We start from the raw sequence: 22,818 nt of genomic DNA, 5'->3' as shown, positions 1-22,818 counted from the left end.
TTATCAAACAGCATTCCCTTTCATTTGCTAAACACCAATCTTTTCTCAGGATCTTATAACTTTACCATGTGTTGGTAAAGGTGTGAGGGCAGCCTTTAGTTCTCTGTATTAACAAAAATTTTTTGCCTCATACTGTGATGAAATGCGTACTCTTGGAAATAAAACTAACGTGTTTTTTTTGTTTAGTTTACTCAATACATATCCTTTACAACAATTTACAACCATAACATTCTCATACCTTTTACTTGGCTCTATACGTTGGTGCAGTTGGGACACTCTAACAGCATTTCCTGGTGTTAGTCCAAGGATTCAGATAACTCTTATATTAATAATATCATCATTTGAAACATGATCACTGTGGGAATAAACCATGGGCTCAGTTTTGAATTTTCCGCTTTCTGTTGTCACGTGCTCCTTAAGTGACGTCTTTCGCGGTCTGCCGGCATCACGTGACGGTTACTACCTGTCACGTGACTTTGTTTTGCTTGTGCCCGGTTCATGTGGAGTAAAAATGGCGAGAAACGAGGAGAAGCAGCAGGGGAAGCTGAACAGACTGTGGCTCCAGAGGGAAAGAGAGGGTGAGAGCCTGTTGTGTTTACTTTCCTCAAGGACGGCGATGCTAACAGTGCTAACCTGCGTCATCTGGGTGAAAATAAGGAGGACAAGTCAGCTAAGTTTGTGTCTGTGTGTCTTTCTCCACATAACAAAGTCGAATGTACGATCGACCTTTTCTTTCACTATGTAGACAGCCCGTAATTATCTTGTTGTAAATACTGTTGCTTGTGCTGAAGCTGCTCAGCAGCTCATAATAAAGGCTGGTGATTTCTTTCTGTCCTCACAGAGGGACGTCTCAGAGACGTTCATGAGAAGAGACCCAGACTGGTAATGATTCACATCAGCATTACTTATTAGCAGAATTTAACTCTCTAACTAAACAGCTTGTTTGAGTAAAAGGTTTGTGTCCTCAGTCTGCTCTAACCTCGGCCTCCTCTGTGAAGAAATGGATCCCCAGCATCAAGTCAGAGATCGAGTATTACCTGCAGGTCTGTGATGTGGCACATGGACTCCCTAAAGATAACACAGGTACTGGTCTAAAAGCTCTGTTTGTCTACTCAGCAGTCACAGCTGACCCATTACCCAGAGAGGAAGATCGCTCAGTTCCAGCTGCACATCCAGGCTTTAGAGCGAGAGTACAAGAGCTTCATCTCCAAGCTGCGAGCCCTCGACCCAACCTGTAAACACACGCCATGGACCCCCAGAGCATACTGCAAACGCAGAGCTGACCCACAGGATGGACCCAGCAGAGGTCAGTGTCGATTTACAGCAGCTCCTTTCACACTTAACATTTGGAAGATCATGTCTGGACTTTCAGGCCCTGATATTTCCCACCTCACAGTGGGAGATCATCTGTGAGACGCTCTTACAGCTCTCAATATTCAGTTTGGTTCAGGCGAGGGGCAGCTCATGCATGAGGAGAAGTGTTGAGTAATGTTTTCTGTTTGTGTGTTATTATCACTGACATATATCAGGATATTTTCATGGCCCAAACACAGAGGTAGAAAACAAAATTCAGATAACTCAGGTGAGCAGTGAAGAGAATAAAACCTGTTGAATCTCCGGATTAAAAATATTATAGCTGTCGTACCAGACTGTTTTCACACATCAGCTCAGTCTGACTTAAGTTTTGAAAATTCTTCTGATTGATTAACTTCTTCTTGAAAAGGTTTTACTTTATAAGCTCTATCTGGCATCCAAATAGTAGTTTTAAAGGTTTTAATAGATCCCTGTCTTTACCACACTGGTGTTTTAGAAAACCCTTTTTTCATCATCTGTATGGTGCACTTCGGTTTAGCTGCTGTCTCTTAAGGACTCCCCTTCCATCTGATTGACTCTGGAGGCCCGGCAGGGTCTATAGACAGACCTCGCAGTTTAAGGCCAGCTCTTCCATTGAGAACCTGTAAGGTGATTTAATGTGATGACCTCATAATTTCAGCAAGTGTTGTGAAGAGGTCCTGCTATTCTAAGATCGACCGTTTTCAGCAGTTTACAGACAGATTCAGGGATTTCTCCAAGATATGAACAAGTAGTGGTTTGAAAATCTACACGTTTATGATAAACTTCATTCTTACTTTATATCCCAGACATACCCCAGAATACCCTCACTTTAAGAAACTATAAACTAATCCCTCCCATTCATTCCTTGTTTCAGTGAAATCTCTTCGTCTCTGTGAGACTCCTGAAGCCAAACAAAATGAAAGGGATCCAGAGTCCACAACAGGGTCTGAAACAGGATCTGACAGAACTTCAGATTCAGAGAGGACTCTGGTTTTCAAGACTGGACCTGTCTCAGGGACCTCAGAGGGAGTCTGTGCAGACCAGGACCAGCCCCTCTCCTTCGACCGTACAAAGCTTGCTGTGGCTGTCGCTGCATTCAAAGGGCCAGTTTCTCAGCTGGGCTCCTCTCAGACTCAAAGTCTGGCCCGGGCTCTGCAGTCTGGGCTTCCTAACCTTATGACCTCATCACACTCCTCTTCATCACAGAGCAAAGACTCACTGTGTGATGAAGGATTAGCTTTAGTGTCTGATCAGAGGAGTCGAGTCCTGGACCGTCAGTCAGACTGTGAGGCTGCAGAGAGGAACTCTGTCAGTAAGACCACAGAGAGGAGTGCTCATGTCCTGGGACTGGGCTGCTACTCTTCATCTTCTGATGATGAGGTGGAGCCAGAGGACAGCTGACATGTTTGAATCTTGTGGGTTCATATTTTTCCACATTTTAATAACAAAGTGTTTCATTAGGTCTTTTTTTCTTCCAAAAGCTTCGTCTGTGCTACTTAAGATTTGGAAAGAATTCATGAAACTTTTCAGACATTTGTTTTCCCTCAAACATCAAAGTAAACCAAGATTCTACCAAAACTCTCTTTTTTAGACTGGAATGAAGGATTGGATGCTAAAATAAAAAACAAGTTTGACTTGATCTTCTCACCAGCAGCTGTATATGAGGAGAAAACTGAGGGTGGAAAACAAAAAACCCAACTTTTGTTTTATTTAGCATTTAAAAAAGTTTAAAATCCTCAAAAATGGTTGAATGGTATTTAAAGCAAGCTATAACTGGAAGGGAGCTCAAGCTTGAGGGAATGTCGAGCAGTACATCAAATTTTATTCAGCATAGAAATGTAAATTTGCATTACCTTGATTTACATAATTTATATTAAGCAGTGGGGAACCCTCAGGGCCTTCAAGGTATTCAGTGAAGGCCTAATAAAAAATATTGAAAGAATTTTTGTAATCCTAAATAATTATTTTATTTCTTTATTTTGTTTTATTTTGTTTTTATTTATTCATTTTACTCAATGAAATCATAACAATGAGTTTTATATTATTTTTATAAACTTGTCCTGGCAACAATGGGTTAATATAACTAAATGGAAAATGGACCAATCACATTTTTCCTGTTGATGGTATCTGGGTAAATCAGCGACACATTCTGGCAGGCAGGGCCTTCAGTAACTGCAACGAATGCCTGTGTAACTCAAGCGAATGTGGACACAATTTGACAATGACAGCTGTCTTAGCCAATCATATTTTGTTAAGTTGTGGGCGGGATCATTTCCTGACATCTTCCGGGTATTCGCGAATACATACCAAACACCGCCTCCCTGCTCCTCTGCACTCAGACGGGGCCATATTTTACTTGACCAAAAACACAAATAAACGGACTCCCACTGAAAAAATTTGATATCGGTCTGCATTCACGCTTGTATGTAGCGGTGTTTTGTGTGAAAGTAACGCGCTGAAAATTCTCTAAATAAAGCATGAATGCAGACAGATATCAGATTTTTTCGGTTGGAGTCTGTTTATTTGTGCTTTTGGTCAAGTAAAATATGCCCCGTCTGAGTGCAGAGGAAAGAACCTGACGAGCAGGAAGGGGGTGTTTGGTGTGAGCGCTCTGGGCTTCTGCTGCACAAAAACACTGCTGTAGGGGCAATTTCTGCCCTAAACCTTGTGATAGGACCCAACTTGTTCCATCCCGGAGCATCACTTTAATGGATAAGCGCCGAACTGTAGCTGTGAGTGAGGAGGAGAAAAGAGAAGATCTAGTAGGCAGAACGTGAAGAGAAATGGCGGAAAGTATTGGAGAAGACTGCATGGTTGCTGGATTACTTGAAACTCAGTTTTTTTTTTGTTTTTTTTTTCAATTTTATATCTTTTTTTTTTTTTTAATTATTGGAAGTTGTGTTAGGTGTTGCAGTGTTCAGGCACATGATAAATTTGTAATCCCACAAAACTATCAATATACTAAACTTCCATGTCACATGATTTTGGCTATTGTTTTTATTTCTTGGTTTGATTGTTTATTGCCACGTGTGGTCCCATGGTCCTACTGAAGGCCCAGTAACTGGGGCCACGGTTCGCCACTGATATTAAGTATCACAACAGAGGTCCCCAAACACTGACCCTTAAGGCACTCCATTAGCTACTGTCTGATAGTGTGAGATGCTTCCTCCTGCTTTCACACACTGAATCCTTTCTGTCAGATAGAACGAAGTGACTGTTGGTTCAGACAGCCAAAAAAGCCTCTGATGAAGTGGCATATGATTCATTGTGTCAAGCTTCACTGTGTTGCTCTAAAAGCTGCCCAAACGTACTGTGTTGTTTCTTGAAACCAGTTTAAAAGTCAGTATTTTGATCCTTCAATTGATCGCTGATAATTGTTTCCAAAACCTTTGCTAGGACAGATAAGTGATGGGCCTATAGTTTAAAACTGAGGGAGCCCCCCCAGTCTCCATTTACACAGCAAAAGCAAAGCAGTAAAAACTCAGTTTAAAAAAATCTGCATTTACACGCCGAGGGACTAAAAATGCTGTAGTAAGCATGCCAGGCCTGTAGTTGGCACTATAACTACCTTGTCCAGAAGCAGTTTTTGGTAGATCTCCACCAAAGTAGAGTTGAGCCGATCATCTGGTGTATTGGTGAATACTAAGTGCAGAATTGGAGCAACAGATTTGCATTATGTTGAAAGACAGTCAGCAGATTCAGCAGCACAAGCACAACGTTGTAGTCTGTGACGATCGTAATATGGTACTGTTGTAGTGAAACATAATATCAGTTTCTACTGAAAACGCAAGCTTACTATTTGCATGCCAATGGTGGCGGCAGCGTTTCAGGAAAAAGCGTTTCATGTGGTCCATGATGGCGTGTCCAGCGTCCTCTCTGTCACCACTGTTAATTTTAGGGCTCTTTCCTGAAGATGTTGGGAACCCCTCCTCTCATCAATCAGACTTTTAAGAACATGCTCTGGGCTTCGTATAAAATCCTTCAGCTCGTGCATCTCTCAAATTTTCAGGTGTTCAATGAACAAAGATATGGCTTCTGGACATCATGTCTGTAAAACAGCATCTCTGCTGCTAAAAAGCTGTCTGCCAGACACTAACTTTATCCATGATGAGTGCCTTGCTGAGAGTGATGCACTTGTTGGCCATATTGTGGTCTAAGGGAGTCTTCCAGGAATTCATGTGAAAAAGGTAGAGAGGAAAATGACATCAGGTGTTCACCCAAGTTTGGCTGAAAAGATGCTGCGTCAGAGAAAACTGTCTGGTATGACTGGCGTAATTCCTTTTTGCTGAGAAATTTGTTGTAATAATGGATTTGTCGGTTTATGTAATCAGTCATCAAGACCACAGGGTTCCTTCACACGGTACAGAAACGGATTTCTGCTGATTCAGTCATTCATCAAGTCTCCTCTGCTTCAAGTGGAGCAGCAGCTCTGAATACGGCCTGGTTAGACCCCAAACCCCACCCTCCCACACCGTATCCCCGCTCTGTGCTGCTGCTGAGCTTTCAGTGCAACTCTTCTGGGAAATCGACTCAGCAGCCAGCAGAAACTCTCAGCCTGCTTTGGTTTACTTTGACGTATTTGCCCTTTAAGTTAGAGCTTAGTGTGCATGGTGCAGGAGGGAGGGCCACGGGGTTTCCCTTCAGCACTGCAGGGGTCTGCAGAAACGAAACACAATTTCTGCAACAGATGATGCAACTGAAACCATCACAGAGCACGTAGATAATAATAAATCTTTATTTCAAGGTATATGTTTCATACGGAGAGGAGGAGCTCAGAAACAGCAGGGTGTTAAGAACAAATGTATTAAAAGAAGGAAAAGAAACAAAGGACAAGATCAAGCCCTGAAATAAAAAAGAAAGCACCACAGAGCAGAACACCTGAGGACAGACAGGTTCTGCTTAAGAGCAAATCCAGACAAAACCCTGACCCGGCCGAGGCAGGCAGCAGCATGTTACCGAGTTGAGAGAGGAGTAACAAAAGACATAGCTTATGAATAAAGACGTGGGATTTATTCAGAACTGGCCTATCGACTCCAGAAAAAGAGTTAGAGATCATGAGTTTATGAGACAGGCAGGGTCTCTGTTAAAACTGTGGTTGTATGAGGTATTTCCAGACAGTGTATTACCCGCAGAGGATCCCTTTTATGTCAGACCCTTTGTTAAAAAAAAAAAAAAAAAACAAAAACAGAATTTGTCTGCAGCTGGAGTCAGGCAAATGCATAAACGAGCCTAATAAAAAATTAAATAAATAACCCGTATTAGGGTCTGCACAGTGGTGCAACAGTTAGTGCTGCAGCCACACAGCAAGAAGGTCATCGGTTTGAATCCCAGCTTGTCTGGAGGGTCTTTCTATGTGGAGTTTGCATGTTCTCCCTGTGCATGCATGGGGTGTCTCCAGGTTCTTTGGCTTCCTCCCACAATCCAAAAACATGCTCATCAGGTTATTTGGTCACTTTAAATTGTCCATTAGTGTGAGTGTGTGCATGAATGGTTGTCTGTCGCTATGTGTCAGCCCTGTGATTGACTGGTGACCAGTCCAGGGTGTACCCCGCCTCTCACCCAATGACGGCTGGGATAGGCTCCAGCCACCCACGACCCTGAACAAGATGAGCGGTTTAGAAAATAAATGAATGAGTGATCCACATCACGTCCATATAATATAAAACAGGACAGAGGAGGACAGACTGAACATTTGAGCAGCAGCAGGGTGATGGTGGACGGATTCAAAAGCTTAACTTGATGGGTTTGAAAGCAACTAGATGATCATCTGAACAGGAGAGAAGGGAGGTTTGAATGGACAAATGAATGAATGAAACAGGCTTCCTGCTCAACCCTTTGTTGAGCAATATGTGGCCTGTCAGGATTTAGGGTTTTATGAGCTGAACAAAAACTTTTACACATGCTCAGAGTTTGTGTCTCCTCTTGCTGTGTTTGGAGTTTAAAGTTTTGGTGCAGAGTTTAGAAATGCCAGCCCCCTGATTTTCTGATCAAAATGCCACTGTGGAAGATCTAAGAAGATAAAATCATAGAAAAGATAAAATATGTGTCAGCCCCCTGCCCACACACACCCACACACACACACACACACACACACACACACACACACACACACACACACACACACACACACACACACACACACACACAAAGAACACACAGAACAGATGACAAATACACGGCAGCTTTTTAATAACCAACAGAAATTAACCAAAGCTTTCTGGAAACTGTTTCAACCACAGAGAGGAAGATTCAGTCTGAAAAAAAAAAAAAAACGACCCAGAGTGGCAGAAAGGCTACATAGTCGTACACTGAGCATTCAGTGTACGTGTGTGTGTGTGTGAGTGTGTGTGTGTGTTCCTGTAAACTCATCTCTGAGGTTGCTGTTGGGTTAATTCTCACCTCATTGTACCCACTCAGCTGCAGACGATTTGTTCTCTTTTTGTGGCAGCTTTGTTAATTTTCTCACAGAGGGTCACACAAACCCTTGCAATGAGACTAGTTATTAGGCGAGTGTTAAAAAAAATGTCCTGATGTTTCTGCAGGCGCGCAGCCTCTCTGAGACTCTAACACTCTGAACAGCTTGTGAAACAGCATCAATGAGGAACTAAAAAGTCTCTCATCTTTGAAATACATGAAAACCCACCACAGAGCTGTGGGTTTTGGCGTCTTCTCAGCACAGTCTTGCAGATAATTTTTCTGTTACACCTCTGCTTCATGGTGATTCACCTGTTCCTAAGAAGTCTGTCCTAAAAGTGCTCTTCAGGTTTTCTTTTTCCTCTCCTGATCCTGCAGGAAAGTTTGTTTTTTCACCTGTGTTCACTTTTGATCTGAGTCCAAATTGTATATATATTTTTGGGATGATTTATTTTTTTTATTTTTTTTATTTTTTTTGTTAAAGCTGCTGCAGAGGACAAGTTAACCAGTTTGACTGTTCACACCCAGGATGAGGTTCAGGATGTGGGAGTGAAAAGGTGCAGAGATGACCCTTTTATGAAAAAAAGAAACTTAAAAAATCCCTGCTTAGTAAAAGTGTGACACCTGTTTTAGACGTGCAAAGCAGGTGATTTTACGTCATGTCAAGTTTCCTTTCGTGGAATTTATGTAAATGTCTTGAACTGGTCGGTGGTTAGTGATGGGAGGGTCATCTCAAACCTCCAGCTTCCTGCCTTATCACTCTGTCTCTCTCTCTCTCACACACACACACACACACACACACACACACACACACACACACACACACACACACACACACACACACACACACACACACACACACACACACACATGCAGCTGTCTTCATGCACAAGAAAAGACCTGAGAGGCTTGAAACTATGTGATAAAGTTTTGGTGAAGTTTAAGTTTAGTCAGCAGAGGTGGAAGGTTCCTATGATGACTGTGTGTGTGTGTGTGTGTGTGTGTGTGTGTGTGTGTGTGTGTGTGTGTGTGTGGTGTGTGTGTGTGTGTGTGTGTGTGTGTGTGTGTGTGTGTGTGTGTGTGTGTAGGCGGAGCTAAATACATTGACAGCAGAGTTTTTTTAAGTCACAGCAGCTCAGACCTGCTTTCAGTCAGCCTCTCTGCAGCATCATGAACCCAAACCAAAGCTACCCTGTCCCTCAGGTGTTCCTCGTTGATGGAGGAGGGGGTCCACAGCATCCAGCCCACCAGCCCAGTTTTGTACCCTACTGGTCTTACCTGCCACCCCATGAGAGCCAGAGAAGGAGCCATCAGAAGAAGAGCTGGAACTGCATGGGGGTCCGACCCTGTGCAGCTCTGCTGGTCCTGATGCTGTTCCTGCTCGTGTTTGCTGCTCTCGGCTTCGGGGCATTCCAGATCGACAGGATGCAGAGACAGCTGAAGGAGCTCAAACAGGTGAGGGCACACCTGTACTAACACCTTTAGTTTTTTTAACTGTTTTGAGGTTTGTCCAGTAGTTGGTTTTGATGGTTTGATGTTAAAACTTGTGAATCCTGCAGATTTTTTTTTTTCTAGTCTGATCTTTGGAGCTCTTCTGGCTGCATTTTGATGTCAATCAAATGATGCAGATTGTGAAATAGAGCAATCAAGGGAAACTGTGCAGGGTTAATGATGATAATTTGACCTCTTGCATGGTTTTCACGGGGGCACAGCTGCTAAAAAAGGTGTGAGTTCCACTGGAGGAGTGTGAGGGTGGAGAGGGAACAGATCTTTACATGTCATCAATCATACATCTTAATGAACAGTATCAGTCGGCTGTTGCAGATGTAGCAGATGATGTTTTCACCATAACAAGTTTTAAGGCTTTCTCAGTCTGTTCTGCTGAGTTTTGTGGTTATTTTAAAACTTCTGATCAAATTAAATTTTTAAAGATGTTTAATTTGAGTTGAATCAAAGCAAACAAAAAAAAAAGGTCAGGTAGGCAATGATCTTGTTTTTGCAAGACACCCATCTCTGAAAATAAAAGTTCAAACCTCAGAAAACATGATCAGGTTTTCACAGTTTTGAGGTCACTATCCTCTGACCCCTTCATGCTGTGCTTCCTCAGGTCACTCTTTCCTTATTTTCCCATGTAAGCATCATTCAACAGGTGGACACACAGAAAGAAGTGTTTTCTCAGCAAGAGCAGCTCTGATCTGCCGTGACATTTAAAGAGCAGAGACTGAGTGTGGTCTGAGGTCCACTGAAACAGGATTTCCTCTGCAGGCGTCTTTGAGTGAGACGATCTGTTCTGATCTGATCCTCTGTGTCTCTGCAGGTTGAACCTGAGTGTGAGGCGGCTCAGAGCCCGCAGAAGCAGACCGGTGAGTCACCCACACACACACACACACACACACACACACACACAGATATACATGCAAAGACGTAAAAGCAGTCCGTGTGCATGCTCAGAGGATCTGATTAGACTTTCATGATATTTCAGGTTTCTTTGAACCCGAGAGGAAAGGAGAGGACAGCAGACCTGCTGCTCATGTGACAGGTGACATCACAATGCACATGCTCAGTGTGGAGGAGCCTCCAAAATGACTAAATACCAAACTTAAAACACAATGAAACACAAAAAGTCCCGGTACCTGGGTTTTATTTTTTTACATGTATTTAAGTGACTTTGAGACACAGACCACAATAAATCAAAATTCGAATTGTTCCTAGAAGTCTGAGGAAATTTCTTTAAAGATGTGTACAAAAAAAAAAAAAACAAGAAAGAAAGAAAAAAGAAAAACCTGCAAATCATCTATTTAAGCTCAGTTTGAATGTTTGAGGCAAAGCTGGTCATCCAGCTTTCTGGTTCATGTGTTTTGACTCAGATGGGCATGGATTTCCACGTGTCTCCTGATTTCTCAGCTCAATGCTGATTGGTTGCTCTGGTCAGTGCCTGAGTCACACCAAAAGAGACAAAAAAAGGCAAAAGTGGTAAGCACTCCCAAGAAAGCGGACAGCGGCCAAAGTGGCAAAATACTTTAGCTGCTTGAGCCGCTCGTCACGTGACTGACGTCAAAGTAAAATCGCTTGTCATTTAAAGGAGCCACACAGCAGACTTCTTCACAGCGGCAGCTGCTTGCTGTTGTTCAACTTCAGATTAAAGCATGAACATATGTAAAATCACCACCTAATCAGTCACGAGCTGAGCAAGTGAAATATTGTGGATATTTTCTGCCATTACTGCACATTTTTTTGAACTCACCAGAACAACCTATCACCTCCATGACATGATCCTAGGCAATATTTTTTTGTTGTTGGTCGCGGTAGCTAAAAAGGCGGACTTTATAAAGAGTAGGATGAGCCCAAACACAATTTATGAGCTTTTAGGTATCCATGACGAAACTAGGAACCAAAGTTACATGCGTTGTTCTTTAGGGCCTCGCTCGGTCAAAGGACATCTCTACTCTGATTGAATGCCACCGTTTGCCGCTGAACTTTGTCATAGGTTTTGACCATTGAGTTGACCTAGGCTCAACTTCTCATCTGGTGCCGCTTTTGACACTTTAGCTGCTCAGGACACTTTGGCTGCGCAGGACATCAGGCTCTGATTGAAAATGCATTGACTTCCAACTTGCTTGCCGCTTTTGCCTCTTTTGCCTCTTTTGGTGTGAACGCACCGTCAGTCTAAAAGAGAAGCCTCCCACTGTCAATGATACCTGTATCATTGCACCTCCCTCCTCTTTATAATCCTCTGCTCCTCTGTGTGGCTCTAACTCCTTTCTCCCCCTTACAGGGCGGATGGAGGAAAACAAAGCTCAGACTCTGCGTTGGGACCCTCACGCTGGGCGGGGCTTCACAGCAGGGGGCGTGACCTACAGATATGAAGATGGAGCTCTACAGGTGAACGAAACAGGACTGTACCACGTATACTCCCGTGTGGAGTTGACCTTTAAGGACTGCTCCCCTGAGTCCTCCTTCCTTCACAACGTGTTCGTGCGGCGAGTGGGCCGACCGGCTCCTCTGCAGCTGATGGAGGCGCACAGAGCCGGGTTCTGCTCCCTGAGGAGCAAACTCCCCTGGACCACAGAGAGCTATCTGGGCTCAGCTCTGCAGCTGCAGAAATTTGACCGAATTTATGTGAATGTTTCTCAGCCTGGTTTCCTAAGACGTGTTCCTTATGCCAACTTCTTCGGCCTGTACAAGATCTGAAAAATTTAAATCTGAAGTTCAAATCTGAGTGGTTCAAATTCAGGGCCTGGCTATTTAAAATCAGTCTGATTAAAAAGTTCCTTTTTTGATTACATCTTGAAAAAAAGGTTTTTCAGAAGAAAAAGATTTCAAAAGCAGGTTGCATGAGATTATCCTTTTTTATTTTTGTTTTATTTATCTAGATTAGATTTATTCTGATCCTAGCAGAGGGCTGATTACAGAAACTAAATGTGAGGAAACTTTTAAATGGTTTCTTAAAGTCTCTTTGTGGAGTTTACATGTTGTGTTGATTCTGGTGCCCCCTCTGGTTGACTTTTTTTTTCTTTTTTCTTTTTTTGATTTTTAAAAGTTTTGCACAGGGAAGAAGTGGATGGAGTAAACATTGGGATTGTGAAGATATTAGGACTTCATCCCCAGAAACAGCCTTGGTATCAAACATAAAATATATATTATAAAGCTTCTCTCAGTCTGTACAGGTTTTGGTGCCTCCGGTGGACAGAGTTTGTAGCATCAAATCCTGTTTAGAGCCCTTGGAAACTTTAAATGTCTATACCTGGATCAGGTCGTTAACTTGTCTCACTTTGGAAAACATGAGCATAATGTGATTCTGGGTGTAAAAAATAGGCGATTTCTTAATCTGGATTGAAGGTGTTTTGATTAAATCTTTGGAACAGCTGGGCCCTGGGTGTAACACACGTTTGATAAAAGAGCTGCACTGAAAACAGAGAGAAGAACCGCAGGGAGTTTCAGGGACATGAACAGATCTGTGCCTTTCACTAACACTAACACTGAGCTGTAGCATTTTAATATTTATTTAATGTTCACCATGTAAACGTGCTCTTTGAAGATGAGATGTTTTTGTGAAGAAAATAAAGATGCTTTATTTTTCCTGTGGTGAATCTCTAATGATGTCTGAACAGTCAGACGTGTGATAAACACCCACAGCAGTTTGGTTTGTGACCACTGGAAAACATTTCACATCATCCTCCTCACAAGAGTTTCAGTCTGATCTCCACTGAGTCCACTCATCGGGCCGGCTTTAGAGAGAAGGTGTTTCAGCTGAGGAGGTGAGAATATGAACACTCCTGCTTTAACAAACTTTATTAAGCAGCCAGTAGAGTGCAGGATGCATGTCTGCAGATTAACACCTCTCTGTGAGAGGGGACGCAGCTAAGATGGGGTTTCCTTCCTGTGTTAACGCCTTGAGTGGTCTTGGTTAAACTACTTCTGACTCGTTTAACCCGCAAAGACGTCTGAAATGAAAGCTGATGACACAAAAGTCATTTCAGAAAACTGAAAAACTGTCCCGTCAACAGTTTGGTGAATTATCTGATTTATGAGAAAACGGTGCAGAGCTAAGCTGAGCTGGTTTCATTGTTATCTTCAGCTGAGGAGCTGATGGCCTACTCTGGAGAGAAAGCACAGACTCACAGAAATCATCACAGGAGCTTATGGGGACATGAAGAGGATTCCTGTCGATATGTGCTTGATTATTCTTCCACTTGTAAAACTGAATTCTGTTCTTTCGAACTTAAAATGAATTCTGAATGTTTTGCCTTTGAGGAATATAGAGTTGAATTTTCAAGTGGATTAAACACAATTTCAAAGCATACAAATTGAATTTCAGATCTTGCTTTGTAAATCCAATATAATGGTTTAAATTTAGTTTCTAATGGAAAAATTCTCAGCCCATGCGTACCAGTGCCTTAACACTGTAATAACTGAAATCCAAGCAAGTGTTTCTGTCTTATTTTTAAGACAAATGGTCTCAATTCCAGAAAAAAAAGCCTCTTAAAAAACATTACATATGGAGGATCTCAACCAGTTTAAAGTGTTGACCTGGTCTCCAGAGTCCCCAGATCTTAAGTCCGGAATCTGTGGGATGAGCTGAAGTCTGATCCATAGAGACTCCCCCTCTCAACTTCAGGATTCAAAGGATCTCCTGCTTATGTTTTGGTGCCTATCATAGTACGTCTTCAGTGCTCTACAGGAGTCCAGGACTGTGTCTCAAATCAAAAGTACTTATGCATGAAGTGCACTGCATACATGCTGCAGTCACTAGAGCTGTGCACAAAATCTTACAGGGTGATGTCATCCCAAATCAAATTCTGCACTTCTTCTGCTTTTCATGGATTACATCCATCAACCATTGACTGATCTGTTCCCGCCCCTTCTGAAACATGATTGAGGGTGAGAAGTGTCCAGCGTTCCACACTTAACTTTGACAGAGAAACCAAAGTGCACTGAATTTATCTCTCAAAATAATGGGTGTGAGTTCAGAAGTATGGGATCTGGTCTCAGAGAGGGGGCCACACAGTTTGGGGCAGGGGCCATAAGCTACTGCTGATCGATGTTTAAAGTTATCATCTCGAAAAGAAGCTCAAGACTCACTCAAGACTTCCATATTAACACTTGCTGGTACTTGTGAAAATAAGGATGTTTAGGTTTTTGACTGCTGCAGTGGCAAAAAATCTATCTGAGGGCATCATAGAGGATGTTTTGACCATCATTTTCCTCTTTCTGTATTTGTTATTGATGGTATTGCTGCAGAATAATCAGAATCTGCACCTGCTGGGAGCAGAGCTGTGGTTTCGGTGTGTTTCTATTATCACTTTGTTCTTGATGTGATTATGTTGGTTCAAAGTAAAGTTCTGCCCACAGTCTGTGTTTCACTACGAAACTCTCTCTGAACTCTGAGAAGAGGAAGGAGGGACTTAATGCACTGCTGCACAGCCATCTGTGGTGATTCTAGGTTTGCATCAGTACATCAAATCAAACAAAACGTGAGAATAAACATCAGAGCTTAATGGTTACTGAAAGGTTTCCAATGTACAAGTCACCCGACAAATGCAGCTGCAATTCTAGAAATGATACAAACTCATGAACACGTGCAGGAGTCAGAAACAGGTGCAACATACACACTATTGAAAAGGAAACTATGAAAAAAAAACATAAGACAAAACATAAAGAGCAAACGAATTGAAACACAGATGATGCAAATAATGAGGTTTGGACTGACCCACTGCCTGCAATCGGTTTTAAAAGAAGAGGATTTCCATTCAAACCAGCTCCGTTTAGATGCATGATTATGACTTAAAAAGTCTTGCTCCTGAACAGGTTCGTCTCACAGTTCATCAAGCATACTTTCATCTTTGAGCGCCATCTTCTGGGGGAATTGTTGTAGTGGAGTTTCTTTGTGACGCTTTAGTGAATGTTTGGTCAGGACTGCAGGCTGGTCAGTTAAGCACCTGGACTTTCTGCTACAGAGTCATGCTGCTGTGATATATGCAGATCGTGGTCTGGCATTGTCTCACTGAAATACATCAGGTGGTCCCTGAAAATGTCATTTCCTGGATGGCATCTCCCCATGCCATGTACTTCTCATCCACAGACCATCGAGGATGCTGGTTTTCCCCTGCTCCTCAGTGCATCTTAAACAGACTCAGGTCTAAAGAAGTCTGCTCTGTTTCTGTATCGTGTTTACATCTGGTTTTCTCCTTACCTGGTACAGTTTAAACCTGGATGCAGTGATGAGCTGTGTTCATGATTTTTAAAAAAAAATGATTTAAGTCCTTGCAGTGATTTCCATTACTTTCTGTATTCATTTATTTAGCAGGGACATTGCAATTGAACATAGTCACAAAAAAAGAAACTATTTGCAGCTGATGCCATGCAAGTGGAGTTTATAGCCAAGGCTAATTCTCAACTCCTGTCCCTGGTTGGGCTTTCTACATTACATAAAACAAGAAAGTACATCACATAGAAAACACAAGAAATTACAGTGAAACATTAATGAAATCTATATATAAAAAAACAACAACAAAAAAATAAAACTTTTAAAAACTAATACTATTAAAATCAATACTCAAATAAATGAAAAAAATAGATAAATCCTTCTTTCAATGCACAGTATTCTTTAAAAATGGGTAGGCTACAGGATTGTTTTGTTTTTAGCCTAGACTTAAAGGGGACATATCAAGCTGATCCCTGATTTAATACTTACATATAAAATAATAAAGTTGAAAACAAGACCTTACACCCCCTGAATTTTCAAAAACTGAGATGTTGTATTTTTTCTGATATCCTAGAACGAGATTTGATGCCTCTGAAAATAGGTCATTGACATTTGGCTGCGAGATTTTGACCTTCGTGACAACACGAGGATCCTTTCTTATTATTGGAGTAATCTGATAAAGCAGCTCCTCCTCTGTGAAGTCAGTTAGTCACACAACCGCCACTGAGGAATACACCCACCAAGAGCCGAGTATAAACGTATAAACTATACATGTTACAGTACCGGTTTGACTCACCACACTGAAGCGCCCTGAGATGATCTGTTTTCTTCCTCCTGAGCTGCAGAACCGTCCAGGTCTGACTCGGGGTCCTATACAAAAGGACGTATCCTACACTCTGCCATTTTATTAGTGCTATCAATGCCTTACGGTGAAGTTTTGGCAAACAGCAAACTCGCTCGGTCTGCTCCATTCAATGTGGCAATTTTGTAAATACTGCCATGCTGCAAAAACCGCCCCCTGGCTCTACCCCCTCCGCCCCTCTGATAGAACTGAACAATCAGAGCACAAAGGGCTGTGATGTTGTGAGGTTACTGGAGGTCATTCTTGAAACGGAGCGTTTCAACGAGATCTTCAGAATGGCCTAAAACGAGGATATTGAGAACGCTATTGTGGGACAATGAAGGAACTAAATGACTTGTACTGAGGGCAGAAATGCTTTACAGGCATCCTAGTCTGGCATAGTGAAAAGGAGAAACAAGCGTGATATGGCCCCTTTAAGCCTCGCGGTGAAGATATTGAACTCAGTGATGATCTTGAGCTCAGATGGTTGCAAGTTCCACATCTTTGCGCCTTTATAAGAGAAGGAGGACTGACGCTTAAGTTCTGCAGTGAGGAAGTATACAGTCCTTATGTAGGGAACCTCGTGTGGCTCTGCTGCTGCTCTGTTTCTGGACAAATGAACAAAGTTAGTTTCTCAGAGGTGAAGTACTTTAAATATAAAGTAACAATGCAAGTTCATTTGTCGTAGAAATCCCTGAATCTTTCCGGAAACTGTTGAAAAATTACCTGTTCTAAAAAAAGCACAAGATCTTCTTGAGACTTTCTGAAATGTTGAGGTCATAGCATAAGGGTCACCTCAATGATTCATGACACATTGTAGAGGTCAAGGGTCTGCCTGTAGTTTTGCCCCTCTTCAACATGCTTCATGTGTTTGTCAGCTCTGATTTTACAGATATTATTTTTTAAACACAAATCATTTTTACCCCCTGGTTTAATCCAACATCACCACTGTTCAACAACTTTTTTAGCATTTAAATTATTCAGATGTTTTAAACTGAAAAATTTGTGAGCTGGCAGTTCAAAGATGCAGTTTATTTTCAGACCACCAGGGAGCGCCATCGAATCATAAGATGAACCTGAGTGAGAGGATACAGGAGGGAGAAGGAGAAAGAAGATGTTGAGTTCTCTGAGCAGACAGGTGAGACTGTGATGTGTTTAAAGATCCTGACAGCTGCTTTACATAACCAGTAAAAAACACAGCACAGTTTAAGAGACGCTGAAGTTGATGTAAGTCTCCAAGTAAAGCAGGTTTAATAAGTCATACCACACACTCAGACAAATGCTCAGACATCAGCAACCACACACACATGCTCAGACGTCAACCACACACACCAGCTCTGACATCAGCTACACACACAGATTCAGACATCAACCACACACACCAACTCAGACATCGGCTACACACACCAACTCAGACACTGGCTACACACACCAACTCAGACACTGGCTACACACACAGACTCAGACACCGGCTACACACACCAACTTAGACATTGGCTACACACACCAACTCAGACACTGGCTACACACACAGACTCAGACACCGGCTACACACACCAACTTAGACATGGGCTACACACACAAACTCAGATACCAGCCACACAGACTCAGACATGAGAAACACACAGAAACATACACTCAGAAACACACATACAACTTTTATTATCAGGCAGCTGTGTCAAATATTCGATTCTGCTTTATCGCATCAATTCACCGAAAGTTGTTTGACTCATCCCACTCTGCCTGTTGACACTGTGGTAAAATCTTTAGCCTGTTTGAGAGAGAATGAAAACAGCAACATTGTTCAAAGCTTTGAAAATGACTAATTTCTATCTAAATGTGAGTAACATCAAAGCTATAAGAAGATGAAGAAGAAGAAGAAGAAGAAGAAGAAGAAGAAGAAGAAGAAGAAGAAGAAGAAGAAGAAGAGGAGGAGGAGGGGGAGGAGGAGGATATTCAGCCCCAATCATCACTCTCTGCTCCTCCACGCTGGGCTCATTCCTCTGAGGCCGTGGCTTCACTACAGTCAAAACTCTTGGGTATGCATCAGAATGAACCTGAGAAGCTGTTGTTTTAGGAGAATGCAAAAATTATCCACTATTTTGAAGTTATTTCCCATCTTTTGTGGATCTTTTCTCTACAAACAAGTCACAGTCTCTACCTAGGCCTTCCATGTGGCCTGTGGGTTTATTTATAGCCCCACAAACAACACGCTCAGGGTTTGACTGTTTACGCTTATTTTATTGGGTGAATTACTCATAGTTGAGTTTAAACTCTTTCTTTATCACTCAGGGAAACTCATTCTGACACTGAGGAGGAGGGAAGCAAAGGATGGAGAAGCTGCCGTGGGAACTGACAGATGACAGCCTGGTGTGGCACCTGGTTTAGTCAGTGTTACAGTACATTTTGACTTACAGTAAAGACCCTGCCTAAAGCCTGGTAGTATTTCAGGGTCAACTAAAAAGGCAGCAACAAGTGAAAGTAAAAGCAGTGCTTGAATTATAATGACTTCTTTTGAAACAAAACTCTTTTGTAATAAGATTAGGTCAGCTCTGATCTTTTATGATTTTTTTCTATTTAAACACAGTGTAATGAATGTCAGGCACCCCTTTGGTCTGGTTTCGCAGCTTTAACGCCCCCAAGGAAGGAGAGGTGATTAAAAGCAAGCTGTCCTAACATCAGGTCTCTGCTAGAGTGGCTTTCTCCCAAAGTTTGCCTAATCCTTTACTCTGATGTTTGCGAAACCATTAAACATCGAACCATCACTGTAAATTCAAAGACTTTTAGTTGACATCTAAGCGGACATGTGAAACCAACAGAATTCCTTCTTTCTGGGAAAGTCTGTGGTTCCTGACATCCTTCATCTAGCATCTTGTGACCCTTGACCTTTCTCTCTGGGAACAAGAGAGAAAGAATGCTGGGGGGATCTGTTTCCCCTCCCCGTGTATCTGAATCTGAGCCTGAACTCATGATAGAAGACTAAAGAAACCACAGAATTGATGTTTTTCATTGAAGCTTACATGTACATCCTCACCTTTGTAAACATGTACTGTGTAATGAAAATCATTGAAATTGTGTGTGTGAACAGTGCTGTTTTGGAAACATATTCCTTTGTAATATCTAGATTTTTATTATACTGGGTTCTTAAAGAAAAAAACATGCCATGTTTAGTCTCGATGTGAAGCTTAAACCCACAGAAATGTGATTTTGACTATTATATCTGGTAATCTCTTGACAGTTCTAAGTTATAGTTAGTTAGTGGTCTCTGTGATAGTTTGATCCACGTGCAAGGAAAGATTGGATGACAGGGGGCGTCAGCCTAAAGTGACCTCACTGACTTGGCAGGAAAAGATGGATAAAACTTCACACTACGGTGTGGACGATGGCTCTTCTTCTTCTTCTTCTTCTTCTCTCAGATGGCTCTTCTTCCCTTTTTATCGATCGTCACACTTTGTTAACAGCTCTCAGCGCGTCTTCGCAACCTGCACCGCACCTTTCAGCCCCGAACTCCTCGCAGGCCCCAGACTCTGCAGCCCAAGATGCATCCAGCCATCCATCAGTGCCTATGTCTCTGACATCAGGGGACGAGCCCTGATCATGGCCTCGTCATGATCAGGGCGGTGTATCATCACTCATCACCCCAGACTTTATCACTCCAACTCCATCGTCAAATTCACTGAAGACACCACAGTAGTTGGACTGATAGCAGACAATGCAGAGACAGCTTACAGGGAGGAGGTGCAGCACCTGACAGAGTGGTGCTTGAACAATACCCTGGAACTCCATACCACAAAACAGAGGAAATATTCATGGACTTCAGAAGATCTAAATGCACAGAGTACTCTCCCATCTTCATTCAGGGAGAGGAGGTGGAGAGTGGAGTCTTTTAAGTTTCTTGGGGTTCACACCACTGCTGACCTCACCTAGTCTGCTCACACTTCCCACCAGGTGAGCAAGGCCAAGATGAGACTGTACTTCCATCAGCAGATCAAGCAGGCCCAGCTCCCTCAATGTCTGCCGACCAACTTTTATCGGTGAACAATAGAGTTTCCATAACTACTGCTGCACTCTGGTTCAGCAGCTGCACTGCAGAGAACAGAGGAGACCTCCGACAGGGCATGGCACCAAGACCACACCACACTTTATTTGCTGTTTTTGTCTTGACTCATCCCACAGTGGAAAGTATCATGGCAGCATTACCAAACGTGGTATCAGAGGCTTTGTTTTGTAAAGCTGTTAAAAGAATCAGTTTATTTCTGCCTCTGTGTAACAGTCAGGTAAAAACAAGATGATGGTGAGCAGGCCTGTTACATTACTGTGAAGTAATGTGAAAGAAACGTGGGTGAATCTTGTCACTTCCTGTTGTGACAGAGGTGATTCCCACCCCACAGGTAACTCTTCAGTTCTATAAAAGACAATATAGGCCACTTGTTAACTTTATTACTTTACAACTTCTGCTCTCCAAAACTGAAAAAACAAAAAAGTCTGGTCTTGCATTCTGCAAAAAGACCCAGTATAACCCACAACAGACTTCCTTCCTTCACAGGCTGCAGCACAGACCGAGCAGGACAATGTGATAACTGTAAATGCAATAATTCCTCACAAACCCAGACCAGCTTCATATAATCTGTTCCCAGGCTTCTTTTACACCATCCACAGATTACTGTAAATGTTATTGTTTGTGCATTGACTGTCTCTTTGTCTGGCTCAGTGTTGTTCTCTGTTTTACTTTGTGCTTTAAGTCACTTTTTTATCATGTTTTCTCACAGATGGAAAAAGAGACCAATTTCCCATCAACACAGAGTCTTGTTCTTCAGTTATCAAGCTAACACGTCTAATCTGAAACTGAGAGAGCAGCTTTCAGCAGATTAAAGATATGTAGCATCCCATGGCTGGATTCTGCCCCTTGTTTTGTACCAGCAGCAGAACAGAGGGGGTCCACCACAGTTTGGTTTATGAGTCAGTAGAAAAAGGCTTCCAGGAATCAAACAGCTAACTCAATAATACAGCATGAAGCCTGATCATGGTGGGGGAGTGAAGAGGGGCATCCCCTGATTATGATGGGAAATATCTCCCTTTATTCTCTGCCCCTCTCTTTCTCTCTTGTCCCCGGCGCTCTCTTCATCTCTCTTTTTTTTCCACAGAAAGGTGTGAGGTGTTTATCTAGGTCTCTCTCTCCCTCCGTGTCCCTCTGACTCTGTCCTCTGTGATGAAGGTTCAGAATGAGTCAGCAGGCTTCAGAAACCTGCTCCATGCTGCCCCCCCCTTACCACACACACACACACACACACACACACACACACACTCACACACACTTACCACCATCATCACCATCATAGCCAACACTGCCACCACCATCACAGTCAACGCGCCGCAGCTCTGGAAGCGCAGAGTAAAATGTGTGGGTGGATTGTCCAAGAAATGTGCCTGTCGTCTCCCTGTGTGAATGAAATGGAAAGTATACTTTACCAGAAATGTAGGCAGCAGATTATAAGATTATATAAACAATGATTTCTGCAGATAACTCAGCAGGACGAGACGTTTCCAGTGTCAAAGCTTTTACACGCAGCACTGTGCAAGCAGACTGAAGTCTCGCTTACAGTTTTTCTCAATTGTTTACACACATTACCTGAAAGGATGCCTCATATTCTCAGAACTCTACACACAAATCAAAAAATCACTCACACATTTCTCAAAACCCCTCAATTCTCCTGCAAAATGACACCTTACATCCAAAACAGTGTTTATTCTTCTCAAAATAGTGTTTTGTCTCCAAATGACACACACAAACCACGATATGAACAAACATTTATATGAACCAGTTGAACACTGATGTGCTCAGTGTAAAACACTGTGATTACATAATATTCATCATGACTCGGGCCTTTTTGTGTTCAGTGTGACACTTCTTGCAAAATATTTTTTGTTTGTTTGTTTTTGACTCAGAACACAAAATGGCAGATGATGTTCCTTCCCCTTCAACATCTTTTTGTGAGGTTGAATCCAACCTCATCAATAAAGACAAACTGGTGCTCCACTGCAGCTACCTCTAGCTCAAGGACTCTCTGAAACACACAGGATAATGATAGAAATAGACATGGAGTTGTCACTATTGTGAAATACATTCATTATGATTCCAATACTAAAACATGTATAATATTCACAGTTTCCAGGGTATGCATCATTTACAGGATTGTAGAGGACTTTCTTGCACATAGTTATATCACAGTTCTTTGACTCTGTCTGAATTGCGTTCAAAGGGAACTCTGTCGACTTGTTTCATCTTCAGAGAATTTCTTCACAAGACACAGTCCAGAGTGGATAAACTTATTCTATCAACATTTGGTAAAATGTGATTGTTTTCTAGTACTTTTCTTTGGATTTGTTGTTATGTAATGGCATTATTCTCTAGGACCATGTTCACAATTTGATTTTCCTGTTCAGGAGACAGTAGACGCTCCTGACCTCCTCTTGATGGTCGTCTTTCAGCTCTGCAATACAGAGAGTGAAATATCGTAAATAT

General features: G+C 42.3%; 2 protein-coding genes across 2 annotated transcripts; both read left to right on the top strand.

Moving 5' to 3' along the window:
- Positions 1-437: 437 nt before the first annotated feature.
- LOC141788609 (uncharacterized) lies at positions 438-3,691 on the top strand. The gene is made up of 5 exons (XM_074667515.1): positions 438-578; positions 842-882; positions 969-1,043; positions 1,117-1,306; positions 2,210-3,691. Exons 1-5 carry the CDS (start codon positions 512-514, stop codon positions 2,734-2,736), a joined length of 900 nt encoding a protein of 299 aa, XP_074523616.1. The 5' UTR covers positions 438-511; the 3' UTR covers positions 2,737-3,691.
- A 5,228-nt stretch (positions 3,692-8,919) lies between these two features.
- On the top strand, positions 8,920-11,940 carry faslg (Fas ligand (TNF superfamily, member 6)). Its single transcript, XM_074668918.1, has 4 exons — positions 8,920-9,204; positions 10,067-10,112; positions 10,232-10,288; positions 11,525-11,940. The coding sequence occupies exons 1-4, from the start codon at positions 8,920-8,922 to the stop codon at positions 11,938-11,940; spliced, it is 804 nt and encodes a 267-aa protein (XP_074525019.1).
- The last annotated feature ends 10,878 nt before the right edge of the window (positions 11,941-22,818 follow it).

Source organism: Halichoeres trimaculatus, unplaced genomic scaffold, assembly GCF_033239565.1.
Source record: "Halichoeres trimaculatus isolate MK-OKI-2021-1 unplaced genomic scaffold, fHalTri1.1 fHalTri1_scaffold_4, whole genome shotgun sequence".
Lineage (NCBI taxonomy): Eukaryota > Metazoa > Chordata > Actinopteri > Labriformes > Labridae > Halichoeres > Halichoeres trimaculatus.
Note: the sequence above shows the minus strand (reverse complement) of the source record. Positions and strands in the feature narration are given on the sequence as shown.

Excerpts from the sequence above, each read along its gene's own strand:
- LOC141788609 (XM_074667515.1), top strand. The coding sequence starts at position 512 with ATGGCGAGAAACGAGGAGAAGCAGCAGGGGAAGCTGAACAGACTGTGG. Across the intron at positions 883-968 it reads ATGAGAAGAGACCCAGACTG|TCTGCTCTAACCTCGGCCTC; the intron begins GTAATGATTCAC and ends TTGTGTCCTCAG. Across the intron at positions 1,044-1,116 it reads AGATCGAGTATTACCTGCAG|CAGTCACAGCTGACCCATTA; the intron begins GTCTGTGATGTG and ends TTGTCTACTCAG.
- faslg (XM_074668918.1), top strand. The coding sequence starts at position 8,920 with ATGAACCCAAACCAAAGCTACCCTGTCCCTCAGGTGTTCCTCGTTGAT. Across the intron at positions 9,205-10,066 it reads AGCTGAAGGAGCTCAAACAG|GTTGAACCTGAGTGTGAGGC; the intron begins GTGAGGGCACAC and ends GTGTCTCTGCAG. Across the intron at positions 10,289-11,524 it reads ACCTGCTGCTCATGTGACAG|GGCGGATGGAGGAAAACAAA; the intron begins GTGACATCACAA and ends TCCCCCTTACAG.